General features: G+C 42.3%; 1 protein-coding gene across 3 annotated transcripts; it reads right to left on the bottom strand.

Annotated features, from left to right (window-relative positions):
* Window positions 1-1,572: 1,572 nt before the first annotated feature.
* On the bottom strand, window positions 1,573-16,865 carry LOC131475454 (transcription factor MafG). 3 transcript variants are annotated; one of them, XM_058653590.1, is made up of 3 exons: window positions 16,636-16,865; window positions 5,991-6,063; window positions 1,573-5,893 (listed from the first exon to the last, which is right to left on the bottom strand). In XM_058653590.1, the coding sequence occupies exons 2-3, from the start codon at window positions 6,024-6,026 to the stop codon at window positions 5,441-5,443; spliced, it is 489 nt and encodes a 162-aa protein (XP_058509573.1). In that variant the 5' UTR covers window positions 6,027-6,063; window positions 16,636-16,865; the 3' UTR covers window positions 1,573-5,440. The 3 variants fall into 3 exon arrangements, with proteins under 3 accessions (XP_058509573.1, XP_058509572.1, XP_058509574.1); XM_058653589.1 differs by having other exon boundaries at window positions 16,645-16,864; XM_058653591.1 differs by lacking the exon at window positions 16,636-16,865 and adding an exon at window positions 15,890-16,068.
* Window positions 16,866-17,056: the final 191 nt, after the last annotated feature.

Below are 17,056 nucleotides of genomic sequence, written 5' to 3'. Positions count from 1 at the left end.
GATTAATCATTACTAATGCTGTTAATTTAAGTTGATTTAACACATAATCACAGACAAGCAAACGTGATATCATGAGAATGTGTGTGACATCTTGCCATTTGAAACATAAGAAAACATGGGCCACAGCAAACACTTAAACTGATGATTATTCTTTGTTTTTGTTTTTTGTTTTGTTTTTTTAAATCTAATTTGAGTCTTTACAATGTGAGGTGAAACTTTCTTGCCATTCAGTGAAAGCAACACACTACAGGGGAATCCTGTTATTGTGAATGTAGCATCATCTTGAGGAAAATCCCTGCTAAAACACACACACCACGTCATTACACACAAGTGCCAGCAGAGGGAAACCCAAGCCCACACATGGCAAAGCAGGTGCACACGTAGTAACCTCCTGATGAGCAGCAGCAGCAGCAGCAGCAGCAGCGGTGGCAGTAATAGTGCATACACTGGCATCTGTTGCCTTGTCTCCCTGGTTGTCTGGGATCTTTAATCAGCGGTTAGTGCTGGAAAAAAAAAATCATGGTGTTTCACACGAGGATAATGATTTTTGTGCACCATCATAACAGCTTTACAGCACACACTGTAGCAGCTTCAGGTGATTTAGTCCCACCACAAAGCAGAAGAAATACACCTCAGTGCAGTATCTCTGATAAGCAGGCACGTCCTCTGCCTGTGGTGACATTTGCAGAGTGGAGCCCCATGCCAAGCTTTGGCAGGGCACAGACGTGGCAAATAAACGGCCTTGCTGATGGGGATGGCAACATTAATTGCGGAGCAGGCTGTGGGTCTGAGAAGTGGGGCAGACACCTGCTGCAGAAGTGGGTGAAGATGAAGAATGCTGTCCTAGATTACCCACCAGTTCACCTTAACCCAACCCTCTGAATTAATCAACTCTTCAGGGGCCATCAGGTTGTCTGGGGCAGGCGTCCAAGGAGGGAGAGGAGGCCGTGTTAAGGCACAGGTCACACAGGACCTGTAGGAGCCTCCTCCATGTGACAAAGAGAGAGGAACAATACCATGCTGCAGGAAAGGCGGCGAGGCACTGGGGTTTACACTTGCCCTGCAGGATGGAGTTGTAAAAATGTAGCTCATCTTCAGCCATCTGTCTCTTTGTCTCTGCGTGGTCTCTCATGAGATGTGTTTCCAATGTGCTGGGGTTGAGGCTCTGCTGAGGCGGCTGATGTTTGATGAGGCGCACTGAGACAGAGGGGGTTTAGGAGCCCCATAGGGAGCAGAGATGACTAACTCACTACTCCTCCTAATCTAGGACAAGCACACCTAGACATCCTTCATGACTCTAATGTTTTACTTGTGTCGGGCCAAAAATACGTCCACCGAGGTTAGCCAAAGTGGGTCGCCCAGCAGCTTTTTTTGGATCGCAGAAAAAGAAATTGTGCCATCTAAATGATCGCTGTCTTCTAAAACCCACCCTGGATGGCAAAAGTCCTTCCCCGCCAGTTTATTTTTACAAGTATCGAACTGGGTCAATGACAGCACAGTATGTGACAAAAAAAAAACCCTATTTCAACAGTGTTTAAAAGTAATCAAAAACAGAGTCGTGGTGCTGATGAGTCCTTTTTCAAAACATTTTTATTGGTCTTATAGAAAATAAAGTAAGCTGTATCAACAAACATACAATATATACATCAATAACTTAGACACCTTGGAGAATCACGTTTAAATCCACAGTTGTTACTGTATATATGAATACATAGTACTTATCTACAGATTGCAAAAAAGTACAATAATTTAATTTATAAATAGTTACAATTAACTATTGTTTGTTTTGATACAAAGTACTGCAATATTTTTTTTATTACAACCCATACAGAAAAATAACAAAAACAGATTATTAACTTTGTATTACTCGCTTTAGTCATATTTTGTTCTTTTTTTTATACCTTTGAAACACAGACCCACTCCTTGGAGTTAAGGGGGAAAAACCTGCACAGTCAACTGTTCACAAAGCATAATAATACAGAGGTGGAGGGTGAGGGGGTAATGTCTTGAGAGCTATTAAAGTCAACTGCCACACAAGTGCTGTTATTTATCCTCCTGGACAGTTAAAAAAAACACAGAAATAAATAAAAGAAAAAAAAATAAAGAAGCCATAACCAATTAAAACATATATCTGCAGAACAAAATTACAGTGTTGAGATCAATTCCAAAAATACACAGTCAACATGGAATAAAAACAGAAACGCTGTGAGGGACTTTTACGACGAGCATTAATGACTGGTGTAGCAGCAGAGGAACCTCAGTCACACAAATATACACACACGCGCGCGCGCACACACACACACAGCATATGAAAAAGGAAAACAAATATTGCAAGTGGCCCTTGTGACAGAATCTACTGTAGCATCAGTTTCACTCAGTGCAACAAAACCTAACAAACTGTATATTAATAGCAACGGATTTCAGTCAGATCAAAAGTCCAATTCACGCCCAGGCTCATTTTATACAGTATAGGTCAAGTGCAACTTTCCCTGTGATTCCTTAAAACGTAAAAAAAAAATAAAAAAATTACAGTTTTAACATGTTCGCTATGATAAACAAGGGCCAAATATGCAAAACAAAACATTTCACGTAAACAAAACAAAAAAAAAACCTACAAAACAGCTAGGTTTATTAAATAACAGACCATAGTCACTTTGACAATATTGATTACTCTTACACACCTTTCCACTGAGTTGCATATTAAGGGTCACTTTTCACAATGGTGATTAATACCTACTGTAAGCTACATACTATACACCTGTATGTGTGAGTAAGAGAGAGCGCCGTCGACATTCGCCACTCCCCCAACACCTTAAAGACACTTGACACGAAAAAAGATTCACTCCACGGGACAGCCACAGCAATAAAGACGCCAACATCAATACTGGGCTATGTCAAGAAGTCAGATACATTATTTTTCCCACAGTTAACCAGTCAATGTGGACAGCGAAGCGTGTTGACAAAATGAGGATAGCACACTTGCACACGGACAGTAGAACCGGCGCCCGTGTCTCCAGCGTGGTGTTTCTGTGAAGGTGATTTTTTTTTTTCTTTTCTTTTTTTTTTCTTTCTGAGAGTAGATTAACACCTCGCCGACACTGTAAGACATTCTGTCCAGCAGGAGTGAGATGTGGATGAAGTGCATTCTGTTAATGTCATTACACAACTACTTTCACCTTGAGGTGTAAAAACTGCTTCAGTGTTAAGATTTCCTTTTAGAAGGACCCGGAGAGTGATGCGACACTTGGCACAGAAGGAGCGCTGCTGGCGGCTTCTTGTTGATTGTAATTCTACGTGTTCGTACTGTGTCTCTCTCTTTTCCGCGGAACGGGGTTGAAGCCCTTTTATGACATGCTTATTAGAAAGGAAAAAAGGAAGAAACGGAGGAGGGGAAAAGATATGAACAGAGCTGCCATCTCCACTTCTCGTCTCGATTGGTTTTTGTTCATTTTTCAGAGTGACCTGTTTTGTCCTGAGCAAAACAAGCCCGAGCTTAGTGCATACAAACCCTCAACAACCTGAAGACCAGTGGGTACATTTACAAAGAGATGCTGCTCAATGTGGTGGTGGTGGTTGTCTATTAATTTCTCTATTTTTTTTTGATATAATCTTCAGCCATTGCAAGGATTCTCATCTATATATGAAGGGGGGGAAAAAAACAAACACACACATCTACTATAAAATGGCAAACTTCACATTTTGTTTAGTCTGTAGAAAGGTAAATTTGAGACGTTCATCTTTCCAGTTCACACCTATTAAGCGGCTGAAGTGAATACAACAATTAAATCTGCCCATTAATGGAGTCATTTGCTTTCAGGTTGCGGAGGATGTGTTTAGAGGGCATCCAGCACCAGGTGCAACCATTATTCACTTTTCTGGTAAAAGCCTTTAGAATTAATGTCGACTAATGCCGTTTCGCCCCAATTCTGTCTCACGCGGTTCAATGTGGTAAACTCTTCATGACAATATGATTTGTAACGAACACAGAGGAAGCAGAGGATATCACAGATGCCAATACGCACAAAGACAACTGACCTTGTTTACACCACCTAGTTTAGCTCTACAGATTTTGTATTTGTTTTAAATAGCACAGCATTGACATCTATACAGTGAACGACACTGCCAACTTGTCACTTACACATCACATCACGCGCTACCCCACAGTACGCGCCTAGTCACTAGAAAAAGCTATCAGACTTCAATAGTAAGCCACTTTCGGTACAATTGCAAAAAAGATGTCACAGGTAATTTTTTTTTTTTTTTCATTTTTCTTTTCTGTATTTCTATAAACAATGGAAGGTAATCTACCTAGTAATAAAAACCAAGAACCCAACATTAGACAAAGTTTCTACACCTTAACAATTCAAACAGTAAAGCTTGTGTAAAGATTTTTTTTTTCTTTTTTTTTGGAAATATCTGAGGGCCCTGTCGACAAGTAATTACAAAAAATTTCAATATACCGTATAACTTTTCAAAACAAAACAACAACGTATTTCATCTATGAGCAGAAAGTATGTTTCAAAACGTTTGTGGATTTCACCGTCGCCCCACAAAACATGAGGATATCTCTGTAATAACATTCAGATTTTCTGATACTGTAGAAGAATCTTGTCACACATTGGAATGGCACTGAGCTCTGAAACATCATTAAGAACGGCTGATCATTTTTAACGTTTCCACTTAACCATAAATATGCAAGACCTCTCTGTATTTTCAGTGCATACATATATTATTGCATCTACCAGTCATATTGATAATGACAAGTTCATTAAAGCCTGTCACAGATGCATAAACAGAAATGAATGCTAAATCTGGGAGCATTATTTCACGCTTATATTCTTGACAGACGACAACAAAACCACACATAATGATTAATTTTTACGACTACTGGGTTAGTCACGCTGTTTTTGAAGACAACTGTAGCGTCCACACACACACACACACACACACACACAAGTGTCTGTGGCCACTTGTTGTGTTCATCCTAATTTGAGTCAGTGCATAATAACAAGCCAAGAGGATTTGAATCAGACATGTGCTGGCTCTTTCTATTGTTTCTGCTGCATTCAGATTACAATTCTTAAAAACGGGAACCAGCACGTCACATACCAGTCATCATTTAAAACCAACAAGCGAATACAATTCGGACTTTGATGCAACTTTGCCACCCGATATTGCCTTCTTGAACATTTCTAGCCACATTTTTTAATTTAGCATTGCCAATAAATAACCAACAGTGAGAGTCTGATTTGATGGTTTCATCCATCAGCACAAAACGAGGCGCAGATTGCTGAGTCGTACTTAAAAAAGCGGATGCGTAAAAAAGTGTGGGTGCCAAGCGATAAAACGGAGAACGTACACAGGTTAATCCTGGGCCACGTTACAATGCACTGACCCATTTAATCTTGACAATCTTCTTTCTGCCGACCCCCCTCTGCTACTACGACCTAGCCTCCGTTTTGGATTTGACGATGGTGATGACACTGGTTGCAGCTACTTTACCAGGGATGAGGGGTCCTATGACAGAGGCCATTGGTCCCCTGGCTGAGGTGACGGGGTTGCGGGCCACAGTTCTGGCAAAGCTCTGGAGGGCCTCGTACTTTGACCGCAGAGCGTCCAGCTCCACCTTCATGCTAGCGTTCTCTGTGGCCAGCTTGTCCACTTCCTGCTGCAGCAGAGACTTCTGCTTCTCCAGCTCCTCTTTCTGGGTGACACGCTTTACCCGACAGCTGGCGGCATAGCCCCGGTTTTTCAGGGTACGTCGCCGCTGCTTCAGCTGCAGGATTTCCTCCTTGGTTAGCCCTCGTAGATGCTGGTTCAACTCCCGCACCGACATGGTGACCAGCTCGTCGTCAGTAAGGCTGGTGCCATTTTCCCCCGGCTCCCGCTTCACCTGTGGGAGGGGGTTGTTAGTGTTGGTTGTTTTCATCATTCATAAATGAAATCACTCCCACTCATAATGTAGGTCTGTATTTGTGCAAACTGTTTACCTTCAAGGCCTTGTTTCCCTTGTTTGTGGTAGTCATGCCACGAAAGCCGTGTCCACCTGTATTGCTGGTTGGTCTGTCGGTTAAATAAACAAACAAACAAAAACAGAAAAAACACCGTTAGAATGAATCACGACCACTAAAAATGCTTGAGGGAAGGAAATGTCTTTGAAACACAAACTGATTTATTTCTGGGCTAGGAAACTACAGCTCGACTACGTCCTTGCACAAAAGGGGGTCAAGGACTTTTCAGACTTCCTCGTAATTGATGCCATGTCTGTTGGTACCTGGACTATTACTGCCACTCTGGACAAATAACTCGGTGGTACGCATTTCCCCCAACACCATAAGTGAGTGTGAGCAAAATCAGGCCATACAATCGAATGAGAAGTGCTTTATATGTGTCTCGCTTGAATCATGCACTGAATTCAAACAGCCGCGTGGTGAGTCATTAGGACGATGACATTTTTGTCGGACAGCAAGCAGTTCCCGATAATTTATTGGCAAGCTAAACTCCGAGAAAGCCACTTCTACTCAATGCAGCCGTTCACAAATAGCAGAGGACATGAATGAACTGGAAAACAACTGGGGACTGACTTTCTGTAGCACATACATCATGACCTAAAATACATTCATATAGAGAAGCAGGGCAGGGTTTCCTCTACTGCACTGCTCTGTCTAGACGGTCACACCTGTCTAGATTTGGCCAGTGTGATACTATAAACAATAAATCAATGAAAAAGGGGCATATGCTGAAACCACTGCAGAGTCTAGACTATCTTCCAGAATAAAAGCACTGCACTGCACTTTATTCTGTCAACTCAGTGCTGAGGGAACACCGAGAGGAGCTTGACTGGAGAGAAATCTAACCCACTGGTGTTAAGAAAGTTGGGCAGCTTTCATCATGTGAGCTCTGTCACCAGATAAATGCGTGCACACAAAGAGACACACACACACACACACACACACTCATGGCCCTGGATGCGTTACAGTACACACAGTTATTGCTGTGTCAGCCACACAGGCACCAACCACAGTCAGCCCAACCAGCACATTGCCTCGGTAAGCTGATTTACGCAGCCCATCGGTGTGTTTGTGCTGAGCACACAAACAAACGCATGTGCCGTCTTACAACTTTTGAGCATCAAAAGAGAAAACAAAAGAAACCTCAAAAAAGGAACTCCTCTCTGTATGCATGCGCATGTTGCCCAGACGTCCGATAAGCCACTCACCATGTGCATGTGAAAACTGTGCACAGATGCTCAGTGAGAGAAGAAGAGAAGAATGTGAGCCATAGCTCTGCAGTACACCAAGATGGCCAGAATATTTCCATGGCAACAAAAGTGTGCTACAGGTGGACCCGGTCACCTGAGCCAAACAGGCAGAGACAGGCGCTTGTTAAAAATGACCTGAATACGACACTATTACACAGACTGGGGACATAACATGAGGTCAGATTGTGACTTGGTTTCTTGATGATTCCACTTCAAAAGCGTCCTCTGGCTAGGCATTAAAATGCCAGCGTTTCTCTGTTCTGCCAATGCCCATTTGAAAAAAAAGCCTCTCATGATCTGCAGAGGACTTTTTAAATGTGATACTGTTCATCTCTGTTGGGATGGCTATGAATAGCTGGCTGATAGTAACACCTACCTTTCACTGGCCTTTGTGGTGACTCATTTCCAGTAAGCATTTGGACCACAGATGCAAAACATAATGGGATAATGGTCTGCCTGATGATGCACAGATAATGGACAAATAGACAGGAAAGTGCTCCACTAATAGCTACTGGGACGAGAGTGGGGGAAAAAAAGGCTACATCTTCCAAATTTCATACTGAACCTATCATTTTCTCTCAGCAGCTCAACATTGTTCAGGAACCAGTTGCAATCTGGGAGACGGGACGCTGTCAGGTTGAGGAGTCGCATTGTGTCACACAGCTGTGTAGGGGTGACACAGGCATGTCTCAGTGCACTGAAAGCTCACCATACGACACTATGGGAAGGACTGTGTCCAGGTTGCAGCCCTCCAGCACAGGCTGCTGCCAGCAGACGGCTACCAATGACAAGGCATGGCACCACAACACAGACAAGGTCCAATGCACAGCTGCTCCCTTCCACTACCAGGCATGTCATACCTCACAGAAACAAAGGGGCATGCTTGCACATAAACACGGAGAGGCACAGCAAGGAAAATCACACCTATAATTTACCCACAAAAAAGTGACGTTGAAATTTTAGACTTACTCCACTGATTTGATTACACAGGATCGCCCTCTTTACAATCACAATCAAGCACGGTAGACAAAAATATCTTGCTGTTTTCTTTGTTATTTCTTCTGTGTGTGTGTGTGTGTATCTAGCAGACAGGGCAGCAGCCTGGAGCAAAGGGGCAGTGAAGGCATAGGGAGCAGGCGTGGCGACACAGACGTCTTTTGTAAGAGCTTGCTGAATTTTTATGAATTGCCTGGAAGAATGCTGACAAATCAGTGCTGATTGCTTGTGTGGGAGAGACATCACACCCACAGGAAATAGAAAATGCTGAGTGTGGTCACCCAGAGAAAGGGAAGGAGGGTACGGTGGGATAGACGGACAGAGAAAGAGAGAGGGTGAAAAGAAAGAGGGGGAGAGAACAAACAGCCTTGTGAGAAATGCACGCTCGACACATTTAGAGGAGCTTGAGAAGAACAGGTTAGGATGAAAAAAAAAAAATAACACTGATCTCAGCAAGGACCAAAACCAAGGTGGCAATTAGGAAGTTGTGAAGTTGAACTTACACAATGAGAGCAACCCAGCCAACCTTCAAAAAGCAGTCTGTTTTCATCCAAATCTGTGGAGGGCAACTCAGGAAGGTAGGGTAGGCTTAGGTTGAGACTCGGGGGGGGGGACAAATGCTGATGTGACATGATAGGTCCAACCTCGAGTCCATGGCATGTTTTAATGATCTCATCCCCCCCTACAGAATCTCTCCAGGAGGCTGCCAAGGATGGACACCATTAGCTAGGGGACCCTTTGTTGAGGGGGAACTGAGGCTACAGCATCCACCCACTGCATCCCCTGATGAATATTTATCACTGTCGTTCCCTGCCTGAGGTGGGGGGTGGGAGACAGGGACGGGGGTGGGAGGCTGAATAAAGATGCTCAGGAGGTGATTCTTCAAGGATATAGCCAAGGCTCGTCCATCATTGGTTGTCTTAAAATGGCGGTAGGCTGGTGGGGGTAGCGGGGAGGGGGGAGAAGCGGTTGGATATCTGCGACTGAAGGTGGCAAGCATGGTGGCTGAGGGGCTGCAGGGGAAAGCCAGCTCCACTTGACAGCAGTGTAACAAGATTATCAGGGCCATAAGTGCAAACAAAAACCCAAGCAACCTGCCTCCGAATCCAGATTACGACAGCGCCTGCTCACTGAATACTAAACATGGCCGGGGAGGACTAATGGGGTGCAGGCTCTACTGAGACATGACAGCGGATTGCATATCACGTAACAGATCACATGCACAGGCATCCACACACAGACAGATTACCAAAACCACACAAGCACATATAAATTTAACTTGTCATGATCAATTCTTGAAATAAAGCGCCCAGGCACTTGGCAGTGGCGTCTTGCTAATGAAGAGAATAAAAGTAGACAGTGGATGTGCATGCTGATGAAACACTGTTTTTCAGGAAAGCACGGGCAGCATCCGACAATAACAATTCATTTGTATGAAACTAACAGCTGCATATTATCTCACACCAAACAATACATCATCTCTCTCTAAAAGAGAAGAGACAGAATACTGCTTCATTTTGAATTTATCCCTAATTTAAATCCCATTCTCTTACTATGACCAGACTAAAGAAGGTCGGCACATCTACAAAGCTACGGCCAAGATATAAATTAGGACTTAGGTGACACAGAAGGGTTTTTGAGCGCCACCTTTTCAACTCTGCACATCTTTAGCGATTAACACAACACCAAAGAGGAGCGCTTAGATGTGAATTTAGCGCAACCGCCTATTCGGTTTCCCCCAATCAATAATGTATGAGAGTTGTAGCCTCTCACCCCATTATCATGGACTTTCCACATGAAATAGAACAACGATGACCACAAAGATAGTGAGACGTATGTGAAAAATGTCAGCACTGTCTCATTAAGCTTTGGCTCATTTATTTATACTCAGTGGTGATTTGTTGTCCTGTCCACTTGCTCCTTCAGGGTTGAGATTCTTAATGTAGCCGACACACGTGTGCATGACATAAATAGTTATTCTCAACACTTCATGCCTGATCAGAGTTACTACTTTTACTCCCTCCCTCCTAATTCAGAGTTAAAAAGATCACTTAGATATTCAGATCTAATCATTCCTCCCTTCAGCGGAGTGAAGTCAATTATCAAGCAAGCTCCATGTGTCGGGAGCCATTTAACTGCAAATTAAAAATCAGACTCCTCTGATAGCTTTGGAGGAGTTACTGGAAGACTGGTGTAAACTTGTGTATCGAGACAACCGTGTGTACGCACGTCTGCGAGGGAGAGGGAGGGAGGGAGGGAGGGAGGGAGGGAGAGAGAGAGAGAGAGAGAGAGAGAGAGAGAGAGAGAAAGAAAGAAAGGTACGATTGGAAGAGGGGAGGGAAGCTATTAACTACTAAGTATTCAGAGCGTGAAATGTGACAAAGAGGGAGAGAGGGGAGATCATTCAGCAGCCTTCAGCAGGAAATGTGATATGCTTGAAGCAGAGGGGAAATACTAAGCCTATACATTTGACCAGGTTCTGGGCAATATTAAAATAGAAAGTAACCACAATAGTATCACAACTTTTTCTCAGGCTAATTCTTCAAATAAACTTGTTAGCAACCGTCTCTTTATCTAGCTATTGCTCTGGTCTGAAGATGTGTGTGTATATATATAAATATATATATATATATATATATATATATACACATATACATATATACACACATATATACACACATATATATATATATATATATATATATATATATATATATATATATATATACACATACACACATATATATATATATATATATACATATACATATATACACACAAATGATCGATACAATTGTTTTCCGTAAACACGGCATAATTTCGTTGGGGGCAACAGTGTTTTTATACACACACACACACACACACACACATACATACATATATGTATATATACACATAAATATATATATATATATACACACACACATATATATACATAAACAGATATTAAGAACGATGAAATAAAATGTGTTTAATATTTCTCGACAATTACACACCGCAATAGTGCCCATTTTCCACAAACTATAACTGCATGGGTGCTTGAGGTTAGTTGAGGTTCTTTGGCATCTAAACTGGGGCCAGTTGCTATGGTAGCCTACATGTATCAAATCTAAAAGTTATACGTAACACAATTCATTTGAGCAATTTAATAAAAGTTCTGTTGGTCTTTTTGAAAAGAAAAAGAAAGACCATAAACTAATAAGATGGCATTACATAAACGTTGTACATGTAAAATTCAGAAACACCCTTCTTCTCAAAGACACTGCTCAGCATCCTAAAAGGGATACAAGGATACATGAGACTGAATGTGGCTGACCAGCATCATGTTGACAGATGAAGTAACTAAAGTTCCACTGCTCTTGCACGATGTCATGTTACTCTTGTAAATCCCATCAGCTTGCTTTGACTGGCACAATAAAAGCCAGCGACAGTGATCCAATACGTGCTTATTGCACGATGCATTACTGTATTTAGGAAGCTGGCGATTTGTTGACGTTAGCAGACAGTTTTCCTGAGATAATTTTAGCTGTTCAGGCTGTTAGTGTGTGAGGGGAAAGTGTTATTTATCTAGTTGTATTAATATCCATTTACACACTGAACGTTAAAATGACGAATACAGATTTGAATGTCTTCATCAGATTTGAAGCAGCAAAATGCTAAATAGGTACCATCAATCCGACAAGATGCAGTATTATGCATCTTCTCTAGTACTTAATTATTTAAAAAGTTTGGTGTGGGTGATGATATCAGAACATTAAAAGCTAAAGTTGTAGTTGTAGATTTTTTTTTCTTCCAGTTTGTTTATACAGATGTTCACAGACACTACTAACATCGAATATTTGTCGCTACTTAAAAATAGGCACCGTAAAATGATGCACTGTCGGAGACGCTTGGCCTGAAAAAAAAAAAAAAAAAGCCCACATGCATCTCGTAGGTTGTACTATGCAGAGCAGCATGTGGCACATTTATGTCGGAAATTTGCATCTAGTTCAAGTGGTTTAAAGTGAAAACATGAATCACTGCCCTCAAGGGATTTTGTATTTTCTGAACTCACTGATAGTGTGAGGTTTATTTAAAGAGACTTGGGTTGGTCTGGTTTGCATTAACCAATATTTCAGTGTTTACAGAATCCATTACCAAGCTGCTGTTTACTCTTCGAGCTGCTCTGCTGGTATTAGCAGTAGGACAAGAAAAGAGACTCCACTGGTCATCCACAATACCTTCCTGGAGGATGTGATTGAACAGGCAGCAGTAGGAAGGATTGAAAGCCAAAATATTCAGCTCATAGATTGGCTCTGACTGGTTTTCTACATCAAATGCATGTTGCAACACAGAAAAGCCCGCAATACAGCACATTCCAGCGCAAATAATATTAAAATAATTCACATTTTCGATTAGCACCACTGCACAGCTATGATTCGAGGTGGATTCTCTTCAAGTGAAACACCCCCAGGCTAGAAAAATAAACACAGATTAGCAGCATCACCAAATAAAGAAGCAGGGAAAGTAATTTATGGTTGGATTTTTCCTCCCTGTTATAAGACAGTCACATGACGGCAGTCATCACCAGAAAATAAGAAGGAATCTGAAGCTAATTTCTATTAATAACACTGTCAGGCACCATTCAGATCAAATTATGACAAGTGATAGACGACATCTGCCAATAGGATATTTGATGAAGCCTCAAACTCAATATGGTTGCCCAAAAAAAATGTAATTAAATCACTTCAGTCTGAATCAATAATGCAGCATCAATATCATGAACTCGGTACCAAGAATTTAAAGAAGTCTGCCTCAACTCGTCACTGCAGTGCTGTGACTGGATCCAGTCCTCCTTCAAGTAAAACCCAAAATAACAGAAGAAATTACAAACACAATCCTGCGTCATCGCAGTGGTCACCTTGATCCCCATGCAGGGAGTGTCATTCTGTTCTGTTGTATAAATAAATAAATAAACGCCACATATTTATCACTAGGGTGTAATTTTGTAAAAGATGCTGGTGAAAAGATAGTGACAAGACCGAAAAGGTGACAGGAAATAAATTGTGACAAATCAACGCCTGATCCTACTGCACATAATATAGCAGCATTTTGAATTAATTCAAGAAATGTACTTAAAGGGAATCTGTTAAGGATGAGTAAGCCAGAAGTCAACGAATTAATCGAGCTGATTATTGCCATTTCTAATAATCGACATCAGCAGATAAATACAATTAAAATGTATTTCGTGTTTAATGTAGGTTGAAGAGGTGGAGTGTTTTATAAATTAATGTTTCTGTTAAGCCACATTAAAAATGTTGTATTTTAATCTGTTGGGTGAAAAAAAGAGAAGAGGTCAAACATTATCAGCCAAAATAAATATGTTTAAAACAATAATATTAAAGCTGCTCTGATTTCTAAGAATAAAAAAATACCACCTAACCTGTATTCGATGATCTTTAACCCTCTTGGATGAGGGTTGTTACATACATTCTGGTCTCACTGTCTTACAACTTATTCAGCACATGACATTTCAAGACATTGGACAATCATTTAATCTTGTGCAAGGAAACTGACAAGTTTTTCCCCCTGTGTGACTCACTAGTTTCATCTCAACTTATCACTCACATGTGGGTAGATCACTTTTTTCTACTTTCACTTTAACCAACTGATGTGTCCTGCACATAAATCACCCGGGATAAAAGTAGGTTACAAGAAAAAAAACAGCGCCCAATGAGTGAACAGCTCTACATTTGAACACACACACACACACCTCTCCTGTCCAATATCGGCTAATCCAAATTACACACACATACACACAGAGAGGACCTTAATGAACACGTAAAGTCTAACTCAATCAGAAAATCATCAAACACACTCGCCGCACTGTCTGGATAAAGCGGGAATATCGCAACACTAAGCAATCATAATCTGCACTCCACTTACAAGAGGTTTCATCACCAACATTCCCTCCCTGTTGCAAAACGTGGGGGGAAAAAAAAACTATATTGATCTTTTTCTCTCTTCCTTCCAGGCATTCTCATTTCCCTGTGCAGCTTAAGCAGCACTTTTGTTTACAAATCCCACATTTGTGTTCCTTTCTTGAGGCTATTAATTGTCCTGAATAGGTGTAACGACTCCCAAGGTACAGCCATGTTGGCCAGACAGAGGAGTCGGTGGCCAGACTGTACAGGGAAGTATTGCCTGCGTGTTTCATCAACCTCACATATCCTCCCTCCATCCTCCACCACCTGCCCGCTTCCGAGCAACGCCACTGGCTACGGGTTCTGCGCTTGATTCACCTCTGCGGTATCCAGCCTTATTTTATCTCAGCTACCACAATGCAACAGGGTGATAAATCTCAGAGCTGATCTCCGGCACCCCCTGCCTCCGTCCTCACACCACTGCCATCCCCACTGGGCTCTTATATGGACCCTCATCTGTTCTTGTTACCTGCAGAGAAAGGCCAAGATGGGCATTACGCTTTATTGCAAAGCCAAGCCTTCTGATGTAGGGCCTGGACTCTCTGCTAAACACACTTCAATGCCCTGCTCGCATGAACACAGATGATGAAATAAGTTGAAAATCGGAGCAAGAATGGGGGAACTTCTATCTGTTAAGCCCTGCCTATATATGCTCAACAGTTTCCAAGGTGACTTTTCAGATTGCACAGAGATTCTCCATGGGTAATTCATTACCTGCCCTCCATAAGTGGGCACACTAATAGGCAGCAAATTTCATCAGGGGAAACAAGAGCATCTGCCACCCCCAAAATAAAAGAGAGGATACTTTTCATTGTATTATTAGAGAGCTACTTAATAAAACTGGTCGTCTATACAGTACTACGCTGATTATTATCATAAATACAAGGTATTTTTTAAAGTAAACATTGCACGGACATAGAAAAAATACTTTACACATGACCCAATTGTAACTCATTGCATGCATCCATTATGGTGGCAACGGCATGCATGATATATTGCTTATCATGCATTTTTCAAATAGATTTGACATCGCAGCTGACACCTATAAGCACTTAGTCTGAATGTCCTCACACCCCGTTTGTTGACAGTGCAGCAGTGAAACGCACATTGTCGGCTGAATGAATGTAGACGAGACTGTTGATAAACGCGTGATGGTCATCACTTGATGCTCATGGCTCGATGACTGACGTGCAGGACTGGATCCTCCTCAGCATCAGCACCGTTTCCATCAATCTCCCTCCACAACGGTGATAAACATCATCGACCCCCTATCTAGCGAGCAGACCTTTGTACGGTGGTGGTGCCATATTTCGCAGGGGGGTGGATTCAGAGATTCGTCTAAATACCTCATTGTGATGATTCAGCATGATAAAGAAAAAAAAGCCGCCGCTTGTTGCTTGGGGTCCGACAATGGGATAACACTCATTATGCGATAAAAGCCAAGGACGACGGGTTTGGTTTTTGGCGATGCCATTGTTTGCACGTGAACCTTCGGTTTAATGGATTGTCACTTCAGGTGAGACAATTCAACACCAAACGACGGTTTGGAATAATAATAATACAAAATAAAAATTATTAAATCCGCAAAACACGCTTCAGAACCTCAAAAGGAAAAAGCAAAAAAATCACATTCATGTTGGACACAAAACAACATTACATTGCAACCGACCTGATGTGCTCGCTAAACCGCTGCCTCGGCTCCTCGCGCTCGCTCCTTTTCACAACGAGGTGATGAAGCAGCAGGTTTAAACGGGAAGAAGCGCATGAGTGGACAAAACCACGGAGGAGCGCTGTGGCACCGTGGACGCGCACACACAAACACACACACACATACACAGACACACACGAGGTTCCTTCAGCCTAAAAGCAGCCCTTTACAGTTACACACTCCTGACATTCCGCGACTCTTGTCTCCAGCCCTGACGCGGCTGCTCGCGAAAGCGCTGGCAAACAACTCCCCGCCTACAAAACAACAAGCAAGCGAGGAAATCCCCCCGCTCAGCTCAGCTCAGGCTTCCTACTACAAGTGTGGCAACACGGCGATTCCTCATTCGGGAAAACCGCCGCACAGGCGCGAGACATACGGTAACCGCTACGGGTCGAAGCCAAAATGTGAGTGACACATTTTGTTTCGCGGCTCACGAGTGTGTACAAAAGATTAGCTGCCATCACTGCAGCGTAGACGTCAACTCTCACGAACAACACAGGAGCTTCCGGTGTTGCACTTTCAAAATAAAGCGCACGCACCACACCCGTGCTGCGGACTGTCTTATTTTGAAAAGCATTGCTGGGTATGAACCCAGCCACCTTGGCGATACTAGGTATGCTAACCGACGATGCTAACCGCGGCCAGCTTGTCAGCAGCATGCACACTCAGCATAACAACACCCGACAGTGTTTGGTCTCCGGGCCCACCTGACTCACAAATGACGCTGTTTGAAGTTGAAACCGTCCGACTCCTCTTCTTACAACGACATGCGGACGAGCGAATATATAAAAAAGGTGCAGTCGAATCGTCCGTGTGACTGACAGGAGCCCGCTCGTGCTTCCCTTGTTGATTCCTTTCTCTTGTACCGAAGCCAGACGTCACCGTGTTTGGCCACGTGACTTCATTCATGAAGGCGCTTCTTTGCCCACAAGAGAAAAACAAATTTTCACTCAAAACACTTTACCCATTGTAACTGTGTAGTAAGCCATCTGTTTCCACTAGGAAAACAGTGATCATGGTATTTACTCTATGTGAATAAAAACTGACAGTGTAAAAATTTAACTGGAATTATTTGCATTTTAGAAATTAAACATAAAATAATCATACACAAGCAATATATATATATAT

The sequence above is a fragment of the Solea solea genome, chromosome 16 (assembly GCF_958295425.1).
Source record: "Solea solea chromosome 16, fSolSol10.1, whole genome shotgun sequence".
Taxonomy (NCBI): Eukaryota; Metazoa; Chordata; class Actinopteri; order Pleuronectiformes; family Soleidae; genus Solea; species Solea solea.
The sequence above is the reverse complement of the archived record's forward strand: the minus strand, read 5'-3'. Positions and strand labels throughout refer to the sequence as shown.

Excerpts from the sequence above, each read along its gene's own strand:
- LOC131475454 (XM_058653590.1), bottom strand. The coding sequence starts at position 6,026 with ATGACTACCACAAACAAGGGAAACAAGGCCTTGAAG. Across the intron at positions 5,894-5,990 it reads AGGGAAACAAGGCCTTGAAG|GTGAAGCGGGAGCCGGGGGA; the intron begins GTAAACAGTTTG and ends CCCCTCCCACAG.